Raw genomic sequence first — 23,041 nt, 5'->3', positions numbered from 1 at the left:
AGATAGGAACAGCCTTTACTGTGAGAAATGAGATAAGGCAATTATAATATCTATTAGAAATGAAAGTATGAGCCAATCACATTTAGTCAAGGCTTTATCTATTTTATATGAGGTTAGCCTAAAACCAATCCTAATACGTCCCTTAATTTGCACATAGTATCTCCATTTTAAGCTCCGCTCTGTTGGTTTAGAGAGATACCCTTTGTTTACAATATACTTTATTCATACTGTAATAAGCCCCTTCACTGGGCAGAATGACTATATCAAGAAAGGTTTCAGAGTAGCAGCCGTGTTAGTCTGTATCCGCAAAAAGAAAAGGAGTACTTGTGGCACCTTAGTCTCTTAGTCTTACTCCTTTTCTTATATCAAGAAAGAACCTTTTGACCACGGTGCAGGATGTAGGAGTCATAAAAGTATATACATACTTGTCATAAGATTTTAATTGTATAGGGTAAATTGGAGTATAGTAAAATCTTAATTGGAAACAATATAAGACAAACATATAGTAAAGAACAAAATATGCACACCAGCTCACTCACTCTGGCTTTAGGATATTTAATATGGCCTATGTCCAAAAAGCAAAAATACCATGTGCAAAATTGAAAGGGCCCATTAAAACAATAAGATTTTGCCTCAGGAGGCAAAGTTTGAGTTACATTAGCTGATTCTTACAGGAAGCAAGAACAATTGTTTACACATGTAACAAGACTAGGTATATTTCTGAACTAGACATCTCATCCTCCAATAATCTTAAATATGGATTACAATAACATACTTTTAAAACACCAAAAATAGAAATAAACAGAAAAACATTGATTATATAAACATTTAAAAGAAACAGCAAGCTCCTTATAGGTTATTTTACAGAAACCATTTCCCATAGCAAGGAACACAAATTAGGTTAATATATCAGAATTCTGTTCTAATTTATATTGGTATAAATCCAAAGAAACTCCATTGACTTCAGGAAGTTACTCTGAATTTACATTGGGATAACAGAGACAAATTTAACTTCAACTTTCACATATGAATACAATTAGTCAAAATTCGCTCTGACTTTGCAGCCATTTATCCTCAGGGAAGTCAGTGAGACGGCACAGATATAAATGAAAACAAAATCCGACAATTTTTCCTTCATGTCTCAGTGTGCCAGCAGTGAGAAAGTTCACCAGAATAAAAGACCTATGTATCTAATACCATCCACAGTTAGAAAAATCTCATCAGTATAAATATTTTTAATAGCTATGAACAAATTGTATTTGAAGGTAATTTAAATTGCTCATCCAAACCTTTTAAAGACCTACAGAGTTATTTCTGGTTAGGAAGAAAGGCGAACGAGCTAATGGAAAACTAATCTGCTTATAACTACTTTTTAAAGTCTTACCTTTACTTGGAAATTTATCTTACTAAAAGGGGAAAGTGTCACTAAGAAGCAAGATATCTCAGTATGAATTTTATTATTGTGCTTTAAATCTAAACTGAATGGCTTTTCTCTCAGTCGGGGGCAGGCAATGTAAAAGTCTTTAGCTGGCCTCCCGAAGAGGGAAAAGCCTGTTTCTAAAGTGTCACACTGTTCCAGGAGAAAATTAAAATGAACTGCTTGAACGCCACACACCTATCACCTGCATTCTCTCTTTTGTGCAGGAGATTTAAAATAAACAAACAAAGTCTGTCAGCAATCTTTCTGAGGCTTATATTCCCTTACCAAACAGTGATGCCTATCGCTGAAGCTGTGGTATCGCCCTGCAGCTTTACAGGCATCATTATGCTAGTGCATACCTAGTCTTTTGGGTTTAATGTGTTCAAGAAAATACAGATTGTGAGATTGGATGTCAGGTTCACAAAAGCAGCCCCTCCCATACCAGGTGATCTCAAAACACTAAGAAGAATGTTATCGTATAATTATTACTATTTGCTGATTACAGCATTGTCACAAAGCGCAATGGATTTATGCCTGTCTTCGGGGGGCCCAGTAAAGACGTTTAGCATCTCAGCTATCTTTTCAACTATGTTCAAATAACTTTCCACTGAGCAGCCTCTGGAATGTTCTTAGCATTGTTTAGAGAAGGGCATTTGCTATAAGACAACCCATTTCTTTTTTGTTGGGTACCAGAGTTTGTATTCTTAAATGGAAAAAACTACCAGTTATTCCCATTTTCAACATAATTTCCACACATAATTACGTATAGGAAACATCAAGCACCATACTTAGGAGTGAAAATGGTAGTTGGAGAGGGAAAGACAATGGAAACAGAAGAAGCCTATGTCTTTAAATTTGCATAAATGTGGCAACACATTCTATTAAGAGTAATGTAGTTTTCATACTCTAGACGTGCAGAGATTCCATTTATTATAGCCCAGGCTAGTAGCGCTGGTATTGTTAAGGGTACCTAAAACTTCCCATTATGAAATCCCGATTTCAATTACTCACAAAATTTTTCCAAAGTTTAATAATTTGGGCTGAAATGTTAAATCCTAGGTATCTGTCTCTGGCTGAATCGTTCTGGAAGTTTTCTGGAAGTGAAAAATACACTGTTTTGGCCACATTAAATTCTGGTAAACTTTTCTTTCAAAAGCTCTAGTTCTCCCGTGCTTTGGAGCAGGGACTTGAAATTTGGCAGGTCCCTTCGCATTGGGGATGCGTCTTTTCCCATCCCTGTGAAAATCTGCCCAGATCTGGCCAAGTTAAAACCCTTTGAAAAATTGCAGTTGCACGTACTCAGTAGAAATGTCTTAGATTTTACCAGCGAAAGGGTAATTGAGTCAGAGAGTCCAGAAGGGTGAGACTAGGACTTGGTGGTACTTGGATGAGAATCCTGAGGAGTGGAGACTGGCTAGGTAAGAAATGTAGGACTGGAAGGAACCTCAATAGGTCATTTAGTCCATTCCCCTGCACTGAGGCAGGTACGAGTATTATCTAGACAATCCCTGACAGGTGTTTGTCTAAGCTGTTCTTAAAAACCTCCAGTGATGGAGATTTCACAACTTCCCCAGGCAATTTGTTCCAGTGCTTATCTTACACTTAGGAAGTTTTTCCTAATGTCTAGCCTAAACCTTCCTTGCTGCAATTTAAAGGCCATTCCTTCTTGTCCTGTCCTCATTGGTTAAGGAGAAAAATTTATCATCCTCCTCTTTTGTAACAAACTTTCATATACTTGAAGACTATCATCACGTCCCTCCTCAGTCTTCTCCAGACTAAACAAACCCAGTTTTTTCAATCCTCCATCATAGGTCAAGTGTTCTAAACCTTTAATAATTTTTGTTGCTCTCCTCTGGACTTTCTCCAGTTTGTCCACATCTTTCCCTGAAATGTGGTACCCAGAACTGAACACAATACTCCAGATGAGGATTTAGCAGTGCTGAGTAGAATGGAAGAATTACTTCTTGTGTCTTACAACTCCTGCTAATACATCCCAGAAATACATTTGCTTTTCTTGCAACAATATTACATTATTGACTGATATTTAATTTGTGATCCATAATAACCCAGATCCTTTTCTGAAGTACTTCTTCCTAGGTAGTCGTTGCACATTTTGAATTTGTGCAATTGATTGTTCCATCATAAGTGTAATACTTTGCATTTGTCGTTATTCAATTTCATTCTAGTTATTTCAGGCCATTTCTCCATTTTATATATACTCTCTATGCCATTATCTAAATCATTGATGAAGACACTGAACAGACCCAGACCCAGGACAAATCCTTGCGGGACCCCACTCGATATGCCCTGACAGCTTTATCGTGAAACATTGATAACTACTCTGAGTACAATTTTGTAACCAGTTGTGCCCCCACCTCATAGTATGTTCATTGTAGGCTATATTTCTCTATTTTATTTATAAGGTCATGTGACAGTATCAAAAGCCTTACTGAAGTCAAGATGTATCACATCTACCATTTCCTCCCTAACCACAAGGCTTGTTACTAGGGCTGTCAATTAATCACAGTTAACTCACGCAATTAACTCTCAAAAATTTATCGCGATTAAAAGAGTTAATCTGTGAAATTATCACTACCTGTGAAACCCACTGGAAAAGTGTCATGTCCCCCTTTAGAGCTGGTATAGAGGATGGTATATATAGAGGATGGTAACCTACTATTGCTACCAGTTACTCTGTTAACTCAAGTGGCAGAGGTCCACGCTGTGGATCTAAAGTTCCAACCCTACTGATGACTCATGTTGATGGCAACATGATGCGACATGATGGAACTTCTGTTTTTTCAGTTTACTAGAAAATTGGCCACAAAAATGATGTTAAAAGGTTATTAATATTGAAAAATCAGACAGTCAAATGCTAGGAAATGCCAGAATTAAGGTAGTCTGTGCAACCTTAATTTGGCCCTCTTGTGCCTATGCATTACGATACAGTATTTAATTACATACAGTGTATAATACTATTTTTCCCTCTGGACCCTTGTCTTATTCAGTGCACAGAATGGATGTGCTGGGGGTTAATTAGGATTGTGTAGTGAAGGAGACAGTTGCATGTAGAATCCTTGCTTCAGTTGTTGCAGAAGCTGGAGGAGGTGTAGCAGTTACTGTATCATAATGCATATGCACAAGAGTGTCAAATTTAGGCTGCTCAGGCCACTTCAATTCTGCCATTTGCTAACTCTTTAGTGCTTGAGTTTGCCACCTTAATAATGGTTCTTTTAGCATAGTTTTGTGTGCATGTGTATATAATAATAAAGTCATACTGCACCTAGCACAATGGGGTTCTGACTTCTAGCTATCACAATATAAATGTTTATGAATAAGTCATTAGTAGCAACTTGTAGAACAACAACAAAACCATCAAATTTTTCAGTTTTCCAAATATTTTCATAGCACTAGTTATCATTATGAGTGAATTTCTATTTGTCTTATGTATTTTTTTAACTGAACCAAGTTTTGAGAAATTACATTTAAAAGGAGAAAACATTTTTGCCTTTGTTTCCCTGTGTTGTAAGGACTCACTGAAGACCTATGTTGCAGACACTGAAGCCTTGCTGTAGACCAGTGTGCCTGCTATCAAAGTGAGGCAAGCAGAAAGCCCAGCTATCTGGTTTGGTATCACTAGTTTCCCAAAGTATGCTTCAAGCTGTACTAACTCAAAATTATAATTATCCCATAAGTGTCACCTGATTAAACATACCCAACAGCAGAAAAAAAGCTTGTTCTAACCCTATTGCTATGTCTGTCCTCTGTATATCCCATGCCTAAGAATCACAAAGTCATTCCTCAAAACAATAATAATTAAACTACATTTCTAGACAACATACAAAACAGTTTCCTTGAGTAGTCTTTGTTTTTAAAAGTGTGCCCTAGAGAAAGAGGATCATGTAGTGAAAACCCTGTGCTAACTCCGGTCATTCATTAACTGTCTAAATCCTTCTGCATACAAATTTACAAAAAGCTGAGGAACCTCAGCAAGCCTCTAATATCAGTTAAAAAATCACAACAGCCATTTGCTAAGACCTTTTTGCCTCTGTCCAACAGATTGGTGCTGTTAGCATCGAGACCACCCTGCTTTTTGAAGACTAAAGTAATGCTACCAAAATTCCATATTTAAATAATTGACCCCCCACCCCAAAGTGAAATTTTACTTTTCTCACCCACCCTATCATCTCTCCAACTTGAGAATGCTAACTGCAACATTCTTAAATGCTAAAAAACAACAGGGGCAGAGAGGGATACTGCCGGAGATATTACACTGGTCAGTCTTATCCCATGTGTAACCATCCCCGTGTTCTTACGTGGAACTTCAGCCAGCCAGTGTTAACCATTTTTATAGCTCTAAGCTGGTCTTATTTTTTATTTTAGTTTGCAGCCCAGAGTCAATCTTTTGAGATGTAACCCACCAATATTTTTATGTATTTCTTTGCAGGAACAGAATCACAGCTACATTAGGGACGGTAACCTATTAGAAAGATCCTCAGAAACATATTTCACGGGCAAAGCATACATAGTTTCACATGACAGATTCATACAGTGCAGTCACATGCAAGAGAGTCAAACTATCACAGCTCTGTGTCTGGCACGCATATTTCAAAAAGTTTTGGAAACAAAGTTTGGGAAAGGGTTTCCTTTAAGCATATTTCCATCTCATATTAGAGAATGCAGTATTTCAGAATTTGATGAAATCCCCACTATTTCATATATAGACATGAAAGAACAGACTGAATTTGTACTCACACCAATATCTTTGAGCCATCAGTCTCTTATTTTCAAACAGAAAAACTGGAAAATGTTTCTGTTTTCTCCCCTCCTCCTCCCACAATTGTATAGCCCTTTACTTTTAATCTGTCCATATTCTGGTATCTTTTTTTCCTATTCCACCCAGTTCAGTGTACTTTCTACCTATCCACATACGGTTCCCCCCCCACACTCCTTTTTACTCCCCTTGCTTCCCCATTAACCTGTGCTCCAGTTTCTCCTTTATTTCTTACTCTCCTTCTGTATTTTCTTTCATTTCCTTCTCTGTTTTTTTGTTCTGTGATTTACTCTTATTTCCCTCCAACTTTGCACTGGTTAGTTTGTCCACCTTTCCTCACACCTTCCTTCCTCTAGTTATATCTTCATAACCCACACTTCACACATTCTGGTTGTCATCCTTTGCCCCTTCCTTAGCTTTTCTTTCCTCCTTCTCTCCGTTTCCTGACAAAGGACCAAATCCTGACCCATATTTATGTGGTAGTATGCATTAGCTGTTTCTCCTCAAGTCAATTGGCTCAAAACTTGTATGGGCCACTTATGGAAGGCCACAGCTAACAGGTTCATTGCTTCACTGTGTGGCCAGGAGCCAATGAACTCAGAGTGTTTCAGCTATCTATTCTATAAAGGAGCTTAAGGGTGAATGTTACACCCAACAACTTCAAAAAGGTTTTGCCAGGTTCCCAGCCAAAAAAAAAAAAAAAAAAATGCTCCGCTGTCACTTTCCAGCTATAGGGAAAGGATCACAGTGGAATGCTCATACAAATAAGCAGATCTCCATGGATTCTGCCCTTTTTTCTCTTTGTGATGCTTGGGCTATTAGGCAAATTCGTATGGCATCACTGAGGTCCTGTGGATGGGGGAAAAAAGGGGATCAGGACAGGGTCATGTACAATGGGTTAAAAAACTCAAACACCACATACACAGTGAGGGAGATGGGGTCCCACTCTTGTCCAATGATCCTTATTACTTGGAAAGAGATTTCTTTGCCATGATGGGACCCTATCCTTTGCAGCTAAACCAAAAATTCCCTTGCGTAGTATTTTGACTTTCAATTAATCTGCCAAAACCCCAAAAAGCTGTGAAGATTTTTTTTAATTAGATGTTCTAAATGCTTTAACAGTTTCACAAATGCTCTCCTAAAGAGCAAGTTATAGCACTTCCATAATTTCAAGATGATTTGTCTCATTTACTCAGCATTTAGTGATACTTAAGCTGTTTCTAGCAGGGATTTATTGGCCATTCTAAATTTCATTGGATAATTTATTTCAAGATTATCTTTAATTTTAGATTCCAATACTTAGTGTTGTATAATTTATTGTATGTGCCTGTATAAACATGTGCAGAGAGGAATGGGGGGTAAAAGAGAAGAGCAGGCCAGGTTTACTGGATCAATCCTGTGTGTACTGAATAATGACTGTACACAGGATGACTTGTTTTAACATTGTATTACAATCTTGCTTTAAACCCTTACAAAAATGAAATCTGAACAACTGATATTAGTGTAATCCCATCGGTCATAGAAAATACTGTAATTCTGCAGGAAAAGACGTGTGTGGTTTTTTTTGTTTTGTTTTGTTTTTTTTTAAAAGACATGCATTGGTATTATCAAAGCCCCAATAATCATTTTCCCCCATCACTCTTCTAAATCCTTTTGCTTTTTGTCAGTAACAGACCACCTTTTCTTTTCCAGATTAGTAATGTATTTAACACATATAGCTGCCTAAAGCTACATACTATAAAGTTACCAGACTAGACATTCACCTCCTATGAAATCATCCTGTTGTTGTAGTAAACCTATACACACAGGGCAGGAGGTCAAAGAAACATAGGAGTCATTTTAATAAGTAGGTAAGGTGTGCAGGTACAATGGTGATGGGCATTGTATAAGAACCTAGATAGAATTACATACAGAGGCCTAAAAGGAAGGCCACTGTGATCCCTTCCCTATAGCTGGAAAGTGACAGCAGAGCATTTTTTTTTTGGCTGGGGACCTGGCGAAATCTCTTTGAAGTTGTTGGGTGTAACATTCACCCTTAAACTCCTTTATAGGATAGATAGCTGAAACAATAAGGGTCTCTGCCCAAAATACGGGCCACAGGCTGGAGGAGAAGCTGAGCCATACGGGCCAAGGGATCGGATACAAAAATGCGGGGATGGGAGATTGATTGAACAGCAGCTGCACATTTGTGTGTGCATGCACAAAATAGAAAAGCCATAGAAACAGACAGGAAAGGCAGCAAAAAGGCAAGAACAGCCAAAGAAAGATTTGTAATGTGATCCTGAGAAAAAGCTGAGAGCTATTGTGTAAAGGGTTGTCTGGAAAGAGGCTTGGAACTGTGAGCAAAGATACTGCCTCCTGTTGTCTATGATTCTTACTGTGCTCAGGGAAACAGGACTTCATGTACATTCTTTGTAAATCAACAGGATAGCACCAAAGAACTACAGGATTCCACCACCAGTTTTTCTTCCTAATGGAAACAACCACAAGACCCTGAATATATTGGCTAACCACTTGGGTTATAACGGTTAAAAATATTAAATACTAAGGAGTTTTTGTTGTTTTTATTACTAATTAAAATGAGCATCAATTTATGTTAACCTACCAAAGAAGCTACAAATGCTAGCAGAAATTATGGTGTTGTATGTGTTCATTTATAAAGAAGAGGAGCTCTGTAAAAGCTCAAAAACTTGTCTCTCTCACCAACAGAAGCTGGACCAATAAAAGATACTACCTTGCCCCCACCCCTCATTCCCGGTTGTCTCTTGAATACCTTGGGACCAACACAGGTACAACAACATTGCATACATTTATGAAAACATTGTAGTAAGTTTATATGCAGCTCCTGGCAAGTTGCCAGTGCTGCCTATAGTACTGCAAAGTTTAAGTGCCCCGGTTAGAAGATTACATATTTTATGGGTTCTTTTCTTTGTGCATCTCCCCTGTAGAACTCTCATGTGATACAATTTATCAAATTAGGCAGTTCTAACCAAGCCTCCTACCTTTACAATGCTCTTTAAATCTTGCACGTATGTCCTCTCGGTCTCCAGAATTTCTTGAACAACTCTGTCAACATACAGTAGCTTTGGACTTGTGGGCTCTGTGACCAGGGACATGGCACTGTTTTTGTTTGTTCCCTTAGATTCAGCTTTCCTTGGCACATTTGGCCTTTTTTCAGGGCTTTCCTTGCTGTTCTGTTGCTCTGTGGGGTTATATCTTTGTAACTTGTTGCTGGAAAATCGCCGGGCTGGAATCAGCTCTAGTTTTATGGCCCCTGCTTCCTTATCCTGGTTAAACAAACCCAAATGGCTGTTTGAAACTAAGGTCATTCTGCTGCCAAAGGAACAGTGGCTATCCCTGGAGGAGACAGAGGAGGATGTGGAACTAAAGCTGACAGGGCGGTCGCTGTCTGACAGTTCCATGGTATTTATTCCACAGTAGCGGGAAGGTCTGTTCCCCCTGCACACGTCTTCCTTTGTTGACCTGAGGCCAGGACCCTCGGTCACAGCCGGTAAGACATCAAGAGGCAAATGGTAATCATCTGAAAAATAAGTAAATGTTTCACGGTTACAGTATCTCATAATACAAATTAGCCAACAGTCATTTAAAACCACGTACACACAAAACAAATGCAAATCTGTTGTTCCACAGACGGCTGAAACAGAAGACTTTGGAAGGCTCAGTGGTGGTCACTGTAATATAAATCTAATGCCTTTCACCACTAGGTCAATGTGGCTAATCATTATAGTCATCCAAACAGTAGTTTGGTGGCCTGCGAGAAAACAATTTGGTGGTCCATTTAGGTAAGAAAATGCAGTTTCCACAAAATCAAAATTGCCTACAGGAAGAGTCTTGATTTTGGTGAAAACTGAATTTTCCATTAGGAAAATTTAAATGAAATATTTCAGTTTGGGTCAGTTTGATTCAAATAGAATATTTAGTTTTGTTGATCTGACTCCAAACTTTTAATTTGTAATCAGCTCAATAAAACATTAAGCTGTTTTTGCCCATCAGTGCATTGGGCCTCCATTCTTTCTTATGGGCAGAGTTCCCTGGAGGACATCATCACTGATAATGCAATACAAATTTCCCTCTGGCCTAGCTCCGTGCGGTGCATGAAGTGAGAGAGTCAGACTGGCCAAGGAGCCTCGCCCATAGGAGAGAGCCTCGCCCAGGGAGCCTTGCCCATAGGGTCTCAAACTACAAATTCCAATGAGGAAATGAACTGAGAAGAAAATGCAGTGTAACATAGAAGTGGCTCAAAATTAAGTGTTTCATGTCATTTCAACAAATCAAAACAAATTTTTGGAATGTTTAATTTTGGGGGGGGGGATGTTTAATTGTTTTGTTTTGATCAAAAATGTTGAAACAATTTCTGAATCAATTTTTTTTTTAGAATTTCCATTTCAGGAAAGTTTTTGAAACTTCACATTTTCATTCCAATTTCAGATGAAAACAAATGCTGAAATGTCCAAATTTCCCATGGGATGGACATGCTGAATTTCACTCTGCCCTAGACTGAATTCAATGGGCAGCTGTCCACAGTTGAGAAACCAAGCAGTCTGTCTCAGTAGAGAAGCCAAGAAATGAATGAGCTTGTGAACTGAAACTTCCTACTCTTGTAATTGGCCCTCCAGGTCAGAATTGAGGCACACTAGTGGTATGGGAAACTCGCACTGCCACGACTTATGCTACACTTGGTCTGTGGATAGCCAGAACCTCATTCTCCAGAGAATGCCAGACTGGCAAATTTGCAAACAAGCAGCAAACTCTTTTAAAAATACATAAATAAAAGTGGGGTGCTCTGTCTTGTCTATAATATATTCTGCCCTCTGATGCATATGTGTACATCAACATTGACGGGTACTGTCAAGTATGTATCAGAGGACACAATTTGGCCATTAGAGACTTAAATTGATCATCCTCTCATTTACACTGGCTTAATACCATGCCCTGTTTTATGCTTATAAGGAAGAAAAGGACCAGATCTTAAGACTATACTACCTTCTACCTTTGCCTGTCGTCTTCTTGCATGTAACATTTTCTTGAATAAGCTCGGATAGCAAGTGCAAACTCCAAAAGGAACAATATAAAGGAAATATATTTTTGCAGTAAATATTTAAACTGAAGTTTATTTTTCCCCAAGTTGGCAGCAAAAATGTTCACATCCTTATTGATTTTGATAAGAAAAAATATGCATTTTTGTTATCAGTGTAAAATCACCTTACAAGTTAAGTTAGAAATTGAAAACTGCACAGGATAAATTAGGTAACAGGGATACCCTTACACTAACTTATCATAAAATAGATTACTAAATTACATGACAAAGAACACAATTAGTTGCATTTGGTTGGAACATAAAAGGTTCTTGTTTCATTCAATTACTTCATACTCCGTCTTCCTGTTTCACAGATATGTTGTCTGGTTTTAGATAACATGAAGTAACTAAGTAATGTTTGCTCCACAAATATTTGTGCGATCATTAATATAAAAAACCAATAATTTGGGTCAATAAAATTGAAGTTGTAAGAAATGTTAATAAAAGTTTTTCAAATAAATATATTTACAGACACAAGGTATAAGTAAAATTTAGCATGGCCTTTTAATCCTTCCATAATGTTCTCCTTGCTTGCTTTACAACAATTTAATGGCCTATAAAACAACAAGGATTAGTTGCAGTAGTTAAAATGCACTTCCTCTTAAAAGCCTACAGAAGCATGACCTTGGCAAACACAACAGAGTTCAGGGAACCTGTATATAGGACACATTTGACCAAGGATCATCCGTTTTCACAAAAGTCATTAAAGGTAAACATGTAGCACCATGTAAAAGTATGCTACTGAATGGTATACAAAGTACACCAGGCAAACCATTTACCCCCTTAAAGATCTTGTTCTGTTTTATCCTTCTTCCTGCTCCCCTGAAGCTAGTTTTTTCCTTAATTAAAATTCTTAGTACTTTTACTGTCATGTGTAACTCTGCAACTTTGGCTACACAGCAGTTTATGACATTTTTTTTTTTAAAGTCAATAGGTAAGTGATCCTACAGATTCACTTCTCAAAACTTCATTCTGAAGCCATAAAAAACCTCAATGGTTCTGCATGATATCAGTGCAAGAACTACAAGTCACCCCAGGTTGTTTAAAATGGGTTCAGGTTCTACAAAAATTTTGTGAATCTCAGCAAAATTGTATGACATGCTTGATTGGAGTTCTGAGCTTAAAACAAAATCAAAAAGCAGATTTGTTTCCAGAGTTTTTGTGTTATATTACAAACATTTTGCACAGCTACAATTGTTTTTTAAGTTTTGCTTAATATAAGCCTAGAGACTAGCCCGAATAAAAACTGGATCTGAATGCCACTGAACTTCTGTTCTAGCTATAGGTTCTTCTAACAGCCCCCACCACCACATATCTGACTTTTCCCCAAATTATCCCCACAAAACCCTTGTGAGGTAGGAAAGTATTATCCCCATTTTACAGATGGGGAAATAAGAAACAGATAGATTAACGTATTTGTCCAAGGGCACATGAACAATCTGTTGGAAAAGCCCAAAAACTGAATGCACTCCAGAAGCATAACTACAAGCCCATTCTTCCTCCCTTGGTGAAGTTCAAATTTCTGCTTTCATTTTTTTAGCCCATCTCCATTGCAAATACCTCTTCAATAGATTGCCCAAATTGTCTACTACCTGACTGGCAAAATAATCTCAAAGGTGTTAACAATGGAAAAAATCACCATCCCCTAATAAAGATTTGTCTAATATTATGATCCCAATGATTTAACTTCTTTTACTGTGAACGCCTCAAAGAACACTGAAACCTCCCTCAAAATCCTGTTTCCCTCATAATCTTCTCTTCATAATGAGCAAATTCATTTTTCAAACACACTGCGGGGCTGTCTTACAAAGTTGCTGAGCACCCACAGTTGCCAATGACATAATCTGGCCATTGTGTGGGTCTGCTGTACTTCTGGAGCAAAAAAGGCTCTAATCTTTTGCTTACATAATGAGAAGTATATACTTACATAAGTGCTGTATTCTTTGACCTACATTTGACCCACTGCATTACCTGTGTTGTGTTGTTTACTGAAACTTTTGCAACAACAAGTAAAAAACAACAGATCTTTTGAAAGGGTTGAATAATGGTATTTAACTTGTGTTCTGAAAAGCTATCAACCTGTAATTTGCATACTTTAATTAACGAATAACAATAATTACTTGTTAGTTCAGCCCAGAGATGAGGATAATTACATGTTTGTCCACACTCATGAGGAAATGTGCTTCAGGACCAAAATCTTTCTTGTTCATGGCTTTCCATTAATCTAGGCTGTGTCTACACTGCCACTTTACAGTGCTGCAACTTTCTCGCTCAGGGGTGTGAACCTCCCCCAACCCGAGCACTGCAAGTTTCAGCGCTGTAAAGGGGCAGTGTACACAGTGCACCAGCACTAGTAGCCGCACTCCCAGCAATGGTAGCTACTCCCCTCGTGGGGGTGTTTTTTCCACAGTGCTGGAAGGGCTCTCTCCCAGCGCTGGTGCCACAACTACACATCCATGTTAAAGCGCTGCCCCGGCAGCACTTTAATGTTGCTAGTGAAGACATACCCTTACTTAGGCTTCAGTCAGTCTGACTCCCAGTGAAACAACATGCAACCCACTTGCACCTCCCCAACAGGAGAATTTTAATTAATAAAAACAATGACGTGCATATTCGATAGCAGTGCAAGGTGAAAAATACAGTCATTCCACACTAACAGGCAACTGGAATGCTCATTATAATGCTTAGTAAGACTACAGATAAAGCAAACATCTTACCATGACTAATGCTTTCAACGTACATTTATCAAAAATTTCTTGCTCAGATATATCAACTATCTCCTGCTGCACTTCTTTAATACATAATCCTCTACATGTTTTAATAGATGTATTCACAATAACCATGATTTTTGTCTATTATTTCAAATACCATAAGCCACATTTTCATCTGTTCTGAAAACCTCCCACTATATAATAATAATAATAATATAATAGTATAATGCAATTTGAGATAGAAACAAGAAGTAAGCCTATGAGTATTAGTTTTTATTCCTCCATGTTTAGTGCATGTAATTTTACAGATATATTACACACACACAACCAGCAACTTGAATCTTACTATTCAGAATTTGCATTACCTTTCTTCACATATGAAAATTAAGTCATAATATACATGATCACTGTTTGCAGAAATCAGTCTTTACTTCAGATGCTCTAAAGTTTAGCTGAATAAAAATAATGACTATAGTATGTCTTTCAATCCTTAGTTATAGTTTTGTTTAAAGCTTTTAATAATAAAAAGGCATTGGTCCATGCTGTATATGCATTTAGTAGAAGTTTTACTAAAACAACCTGCTAAATATATTACATTTGAAATTAAAGGATAGCCTTATCTGAAATTAAATATGAGAGAGAGGTTTCCCATTTGAAAAAAAAAAGAATAAAAGTTACTTTAAAATGCATGCAATGATGCCACTATGTTACTATTTACATAAATACATTCCTCTGATGAAGGCATTCTTTACTATGAATATTAGTGAAGTGAAGAACAGTCATTTGTGAAAAATAAAATAAAAAGCCACACAACAACAACTGGCCTTCCTATAAAGTATTCAAGTTTGGAAAACTCAACTTTTAGCTTTTACTTCATTACTGAACCCTTAATATAAATGTACATGAACATAGTATCATCTGCAACTGAACACACTCTGTGTACAAAATCGCATTGGAAAGACAGTACTTGCAGCATTAGAACACATAATTTTGTGGATTCACTCGTAACCCTCGTGTACAACAGCTATCCAAGTACTTTAATTGAACTTTGAGCAACAAAAATCCCATTTATTAGAAATCACAAGAAAAGGGGAGGAACAAAATCCATCAACTAGCTTGCCTCCATAAATTAATCTCCCCACTGTTCTATATTTAAAGTAGAATAGCCTTCTGTCATATCAGACCACACTAATGTCCCAGAACATTGTTGTGAGGGAAAATCCTCTGCGACAGTATCTCACCACTGTGGAATGTATCTTGCTCCTTACACAGTGAATGAACAAGTTCCTCTCTGTATCTCAAATGCTCTGTGAACAACTCACAACCTACCTGTGTAATAGAGAATAAATGCATCTTCTGCCTTCAGCGGCTCCAGAATTACCTCACTGAGCACTTAGGTAAAATGAGAAGCTCTTACTAGTCTGTGCAACTCCTTCGGTAGAAATATTGCATGAGTCAGCTTTTTTATATAAAAACCCTATACACAAAGGCTTCACAGAAACCTGATTCACAACTTTCCCACTGCCTTTTTCCCAGTGTACCCACCACAGTCTTCAGCATCGCTAAGAGCCTTAAATGAAAAATGACATCATTCAATTCAGGACAGGACAATAGACACCACTGTGGGTAACTTTAAAATGCACACTTCACTGAGCAACACCCTGGAACTTCTATTCTTTCAGGCACAAGACTGTAAAAACATCAAATACAACCCACACTTCCACAACATATTTTACGCTTCACCCCTTGATTCACTAGACGATATTGATGAGCATGCAAAGTAAGTAAATCAACTTAATGGTACAGTTAAATCCCTCAGTGCTAGAAATTCCATGTGAATTTGTTCTGCTAATTAAATGGGATCATTTTGGACCTTATGCTGACTCTACAGCAGCTCCAGAAAAACTTTTCAAGTGAGTCTGTAAAATCTTTATATTTTAGAGTTAAAAAATAAGATTTTTAGAAAATAATATTAAACCCACATATTGATCAGTCACCACTGGATTGTGATGATGCAGGGCAGGACAGAAAGGAGCCTGGTTAGGGGACAGGGAAACAGACAGGAAAAAAAAGCATGGAGAAGGGAGGGGAGGGGGGAAGGAAAGAGAGAAAGAATGAAGAAAGGACCTTTAAGAAAAGGTAAAAGAATAGAAAATATAAAAACAAAACAAGAACAAAAACACACTTAGGAGGAGGAGAGTTACAAGTGGAGAAGAACAAGAAATAAGATGTGATTCAGAACAAGAAATAAGATGGGAATATTTTTTGGCCATACAAATTAACAGAGGGTACAAAACACAGTGAGCTGGGAGAAGTAGAAAGCATTAGAGGGAGCACTGCTGGATACATCCTATTATCCCTGCTGTTGCCCTTTACTGTGTCATGTCTAGATTTTAATCTGAAATAGGAGAGGGAAGAAGAGGTTGGTGTTGCCTGGCTACAGAAGGAGAAGAGGAAGAATGTGGGCACCACTTTTCTCTTCCTCCAGTGCATACCTTCTTGTGACTAGAATGGTCTCCTGCCTTAGTTCCACCCTGACAGGGATCCCAGATTTTCCATATTGCAAGTCTGGGTACTCTATTCCTGGCTCTTCACCTTTGCAGGATTTCGTGTTCTCGCTGCAGGGTCAATGGAGGCTTTCACCTGCTCTCAATTTGCTTGCGAGTCTTCAGTGCCACTCTCTCTCTAGTTCTGCCTGCACTGGATAACTAACACTAGAAAGGTTTCAGAGTAGCAGCCGTGTTACTCTCTAAGGTGCCACAAGTACTCCTTTTCTTTTAACACTAGAAAGAGCATTTAAACACTGTAATAATAGATTAGTTTTGTCTTTGCCTAGCATGGAGAGTGAAGAAAAGCTGCAAAACTGAATAGCCAGGAAGGTGACTTTTTCTCCCATCTCCTATGAGAGGAGATGGTATTTGATGCCACATTCTTGAGGCCCAGCAGAAATCAGCTGGGTTTTCAACTGGTGGCACCTAATTCTCAGAACAGGCAATGGAGAACGCATCTATGGTAGCAGGCCCAACTCTGGTCTGCAGAGGATGTAGCTTTTACAACATCTTTGAAGCCATTCCTTATGCTCAGAATTCCCGCACATTCCTTGTGCATCAAATGACCTCTGTCTCCATTTAAATTTGTACTCTAAGGCCATTGATAATTTTCATCTTCACCTACTGCTCTGCCAGGGTGAGGGTCCCTTTTGTCTAATGGGGTAGATCAGCTGCTTATGAGCCATGAGGATACCAGCCAGGCTCTATCAATACAAAGATGTGTGAACCCAAATGCTCAAAAATCAGAAGATGTATAAAGAGAACCCCACATATTTTAAATTCTCATTATTTATATGACAATCTCATGATGTTTTTGGATGCTTGGAGCTAGCAGTCTCCCCCATCCCCTTTCCTTATCTTATCTATTTGGGTTGTAAACACTTTGGGGCACAGATTATCTCTTGCTGTGCTTGTATACTGCTTAGCACAATGAGGCCATCAGTTGGTGCCATTAGGAGCGATGGTAATACAAATTATCAAAATAATATACTCACGAAGTGAAAAGGCTGCTAAGTTCTTTAACTTTTACCTACAAAAATCTTATGGCTTGATTTGTGCACAGTAGGGGTTGACAGGGTGCCAATAGAAGCTCCTTGATTCCCAGTCATTTGGCTCAGGCATAAATTAAATCTGCCTCCTTACAGCTTTAATTTATGCTGCTGGCATAAGGTCCATCAGGTACCCAATACCAGCAAAGAACTGGGTGCAGCAGATCCCAGCTGTGTCATCCCTCTTGTACCTCCTGCACACATCCATTTACCTTGGTGCTCCTGAAACACCCACTGCCTGGCATAAGGGAAAGTAGGGGCGATTCAGCCTACATAGGGGATTCTCCAATAGGAATCTTTGGACACTTTAAATTCACTTTGCACTGCATAAATAAACTTGATGACCTGCAGAATCTGGCCCAGAGTTCACACCATGTTATTAAAATATTTATGACACTAATAAAGTTCATAGAAGTGGTAGAGAAGAAGGGTAGCTGTAATAATGGGGTAGGAAGTAATTATTATACTAGTCCATGTTGCATTTCATTTGAACTAGTTCATTTTTGGCTGTTGTTTTTCTGAGGTTACAGGGTTTTTTTCTATGAAGTATCCAGAGGTCTTTGGGTTTGACTGCCATAAAAACTGTGTTAATAAATCATCATCAAGTGTAGTAAAAATATTAATTTTTTTCATTTAAAAACAAAGCCTTGTCTTTCTAAACTTAATCAGCAAACTGAGTTTAGAGAGGCTGGGGTGATGTCATTCTATAATTCATCATGATTAGTTAAGAACTTACTGAAAAAAATAGGTTCCCTTCAGCAACATTAAAAAAAAACCCATAATTCAACAGTAAGAGTGCACACACAGGCTTCAGTTATTCTGTAGGACACTCTGACACCCTCACTGAAAGTGCAGTGTAATGTATTAATAACTCTCTGCAATGCAGTAGCTATTTAATCTGTATACAGCACTGCAGAGATTTCTTAACAAAAGACACATATCATGTGCTGCTGATGCATTGCAACACAAGTAATATGCACGCAGCTAACCGTCCATTTACAGGACTTTCAAAAATATGGCTCATTCTCATTGTGAATTTATTTTGGAAAAATAAAAACTGTCACATTATTGTCAGTACCTCTGCAGCCTAGTTTAAATTAAATCATTTTCATACAGGTACATACATAGGAGTAAATACACTATTCTCTCTAAATGAGATTACAGTACAATTAGCAAGCTTTTATATTCCTTTCTTCCCCAAGTGGCATTCAATGCAGAAGGTTAATGGTAAAATGTTTGACAGGATGCTGCTTGAATTATTAACAAGTATATACATTTCAAAACTTTTATCCAGTTACATTAATGGTTAATTCTTCTTTATTCACAGTCTCTTTCCTGTGCCCAGTACTACAGAGGAAAATGCACAATTGCGATGTTAGAAGACACACCTTCCTAGTCTACATTACATCTTTGTAACCATGACTGGACATAACTTATTTCTTTCATTTGCCCATCGCTTGTTCAGTCTACTGCTTTAAGCAAATCCCCTACCATGCTGATAAAGCATGGTTATCTGCATATTCAGCCTCATTTCAACCAGGCTAACATGTTGCTGAAGTTCACAACCTTTCAAGTTCAACCATAGTAGCATTAGGGCACAGGAATTCTTGCTTGTCTCTCCACGCATGAACACAACACACTTGGTTCCTTTATTCTGCCTATTGTTTTCTGAGATTAAATTAATTTTTGGCGATAAACAGGCATTTCAGAAATTTAGATGTCAAACAACAAATGCACTCTAAAAAGGCATCACCTTTTCAATAACTGCACTGTGCAACTTTAACAAATAATTCTTAAGCAGAATAGTTATATTTAGTAAGATAATCTAATTATGCTACCAAGAAAATGGCCTCTCTAGAACTCATCTCTTACATTGTAACTTCGGGGAATTCAGAACTCAAAACATTTAACATAACAGATATTACTACCATTAAAAAGCATTTTAAAAATGTCAACTTTAAGCTCTTCCACTAAAAAGACACAACAATCCCTAAACAAATGCATTTTGCAAGAGCCAGTTCTTTGGAATAGCTGCCTTTCTTAAAAGTTAGATTTGGGGAGGGGTGAGTTTCAGTGGAATTAAAGTTGGTCTCACCTTCCACTTCCAGCTAAATTATTTAACTAATTTGTTTTGAATTGGAAACACTTTCTAGAACAGAGGTGGGCAAACTTTTTGGCCTGAGGGCCGGACCACATCTGGTATGGAAATTTTATGGCGGGCCACGAATGCTCACGAAATTGGGGGTTGGAGTGTGGGAGGGGTGAGGGCTCCCGCTGGAGGTGCAGGTTCTGATGTGGAGCTAGAAATGGAGGAATTCAGGGTGTGGGAGGGGCTCTGGGCTGGGGCAGGGGGTTCGGGCATGGGGGGAGGGAAGAGGACTCCAGCTGGGAATGTGAGCTCTGGGGTGGGGGTGGGGCTGGGGATGGGGATGAGGGGTTGTGGGAGGGGGATCTGGGCTCCCAGTGTTCTGGGCTGGGACTGAGGAGTTTGGAGGGGGATCAGGGCTGGGGCACGGGACGGAGTCAGGGGTGCAAACTCCAGGCAGTGCTTACCTTAAGCAGCTCCCAGAAGCAGCAGCATGTCCCCCCTCTGGCTCCTACGCGGTTCCTGGCAAATGGGAGCTGCAGGGGCCGTGCTTGGCGCCGGGGCAGTGTGCGGAGCAGGGCCCCAGAGAGTGGACATGCTGCTGCTTTCAGGAGCCATGTGGAGCCACAACACACACGAAGTGGGGCAAACCCCCGACCCCGCTCCCCAGCCGGAGTGGCAGCTCAAGGGCTGGATTAAATTGTCTGAAGGGGCGGATGTGGCCCCCAGGCTGTAGTTTGCCCACCCCTGTTCTAGAAGCCTTTGCATCTCAGAACGCTTGGTGATTGAAATAATACTGAAGTAATAAAACTGAGTAACTATTAACAGTAAAAATTCTTGCCTTTGAACTTCCTGTCTAAGCGTTATGACTATACTACCCGCTGGATCAGTGGGCAGCGATCGATCCAGCAGGGGTTGATTTATTGCATCTAGTCTAGAGTCGACAGGGAAGCAACAGTGGTTGACTCACCACAGTGAAGACACTTCAGTGAGTAGATCTAAGTACATCGACTTCAGCTACGTTATTCACGTAGCTGAAGTTGCGTAACTTAGATCGATCCCCCCTGCCACCCCCCCAACGTAGACCAGGCCTTAGTGTAACTTTGACAAGAAAACAAAAACAGCTTGCACTTTTATTTGTTTGGGAGGAAGGATGGCCCTGTTCTTAAGTCACAGGAGTGGGAGTCAGGATATATGGGCTCTGTTTCTTTCCCTCTCAATCACAGACTCACTGTTACCTTAGGTAAATCACTTATCTTCTCTAGGCCTAATCTACTGAAAGGGGATAACGTATTCTTAGCTTGCAGGCCTTAATTAGGGCCTGTTCCAAAGCCCATTGAAGTCAGATGGAGTTTTTCCAATGACTGATAAATAAGCCAGGCCTTTAGTAAATGTTTCCAAATGAGCATGAGATTTTTAGAATGGAAGGCGATATAAAAGTTCAAAGTATTATGAATTGTTATAGCAAAGAATAAAAAATGGTCAGGTTTTGCCAATAAGAAATACTGCAAGTAAGATAAAAGTACAGTTTCCCCAATTAATTCCTGTGTGTAATTTTAACTGGAAGAAATGTCTGGGTAAGTATTCTGCAAACCATTTTTTAAAAAGAAAACTTTGCAGGAACGGTTTCTAAGCAGCACAGTGGCCCTCTATTCCTCCTCTTCCACAACGTGCATGTGGGTACTTTATACAAACTTTGTCCAAAAGTCTAACAACTGAATTGTAGCAAAGTGGTCGGCCGTACCAGAAGGTCAATCTGCTCTCAGTACTAGCATACAAGAGAGCTGCAGCTTGTTAATCATCTGTATTTTTCAGTCAGAAGCCAACCCTCACTTCCACTTTGTTGTTGATCCTAGAAAGTCCATCTGACACCCTGACCTTCCCCTTAAATCCTTTGGTAGTCTTCCACTGTGTTGTTACTGAGCTTAACATGTCCCCCTTAAATCTGTTTCATGGAGAGAAAAAAATAATAGATCAGCATCACAGAGGTGTGTTCAAAGAGGTAAGAAAGTTTGAGGGAGTTGCTTTGAAAACTTCTATAAAGTTTAATACAGCAGGCTTGGTAATTTTTTTTTTACCACTATTATTTCTTGCAGGCAAATCATTGAAAACAACAATTCTCAGGGCATAAACAATACTTTCCTCACAACTTTGCACTCATCTGTTGTAACTAATAAACAAGAGCAAGAAAAATGATCTTAGAAGATCAGTGCCACAGCATCTATGTGCAGATTACACAAATACTTACATGCTCCTTTCAATATCTAAGATTAACTACTCCAGGATTCACACTACAAAGTAAAATATTACAGGGCGGCAAGTAAACAGATTCAAATTCTAGATTTCATTAAATTGAGCATTTGATGTAAAACTCAGGAACTACTTAGTTGATTCCTTCTGCCAAGAGTGTTCCTCTGAACTTTCTTCTTACAAAAACAATGAGCTTTCTGGCTAAGATCAAGCAAATCAACTCAATATCAAATACACCTTCTGTGTAGGAACTGCATTCCTCCTTTGCAGACAACTACATGCAATTATTTTATGGTTCTTAAAAGATTTCATTCTCTAACTTCCATGATCCTATGAAAAAAGGCACACATTTTAATAGAACCTTATATTAAATGCACACCACATGCTTCTTCCTCACTGTGCTATATGGAAACTTAGCAAAGGGGTATCTTAAAGTTCTAGTGGCAATCTGATTTTTTTAAATAATATTTTTCAATCAGGAAAACCAACTGAACAAAAAATCAGAAATTAGAAAGGAACAAGAAAACTCTGAAATTATCTTGTTCATAAAAATGTACTGCCCCAAGTTATGGGACAGTATCAGGTAAGGGAAAAGCCTATTAAAATGTTGAGGAAATGTGTCATGTGACAAGTGCATGAAACTGTCTTCTCTCTGCTTCATTTATTCCAATGCTAATTACAGACTACATCTTGCTACTTTTCAGTCACGTTTCCCAAACATAATACAAACATGTATTATAAATTAGAAGGTATACACTGGTCCAGATAGCCCAAGCATTCGAGTGTATGCGAACAATATTCAAGTTTGCCCATACAGTGTGAATAACTGAATTTATAGCTAGGCGTATTCAGTAAGCGAGCTGTCAAAAAGCATACAAGCATTCAATTTGTTAGCGTGCTGAGCAACTTCAGTTTAAGTTCCTACTGAAATCCCTCTTGTTAACAAGTACCTTAATGTAGATTTATTTTCTGGGATCTCCTCTTTCACATGGGGCATTTTTCTCTGCCTGTTCAAAAAGCGAGGTTTAACTTTGGGGCGGGACGGGATGGTATGGTGCGGGAGAAAGGGAGGGGTTGTTTGTTTTTCTGTGGTAAGGGGGTTTG

General features: G+C 38.6%; 1 protein-coding gene across 5 annotated transcripts in view; it reads right to left on the bottom strand.

Moving 5' to 3' along the window:
- Positions 1-23,041, bottom strand: part of PLEKHG1 (pleckstrin homology and RhoGEF domain containing G1) — a 221,239-nt gene that overhangs the window by 73,317 nt on the left and 124,881 nt on the right. For all 5 annotated transcript variants that reach the window (XM_038395901.2, XM_038395898.2, XM_043511195.1 and 2 more), the window contains one exon: positions 9,197-9,735. In XM_038395901.2, coding sequence (XP_038251829.1) covers positions 9,197-9,735 — 539 coding nt within the window. The remainder of the gene's footprint in view (positions 1-9,196; positions 9,736-23,041) is intronic.

Source organism: Dermochelys coriacea, chromosome 3, assembly GCF_009764565.3.
Source record: "Dermochelys coriacea isolate rDerCor1 chromosome 3, rDerCor1.pri.v4, whole genome shotgun sequence".
In the NCBI taxonomy this organism is placed as follows: domain Eukaryota; kingdom Metazoa; phylum Chordata; order Testudines; family Dermochelyidae; genus Dermochelys; species Dermochelys coriacea.
This window is presented reverse-complemented; position numbering and strand designations above follow the sequence as displayed.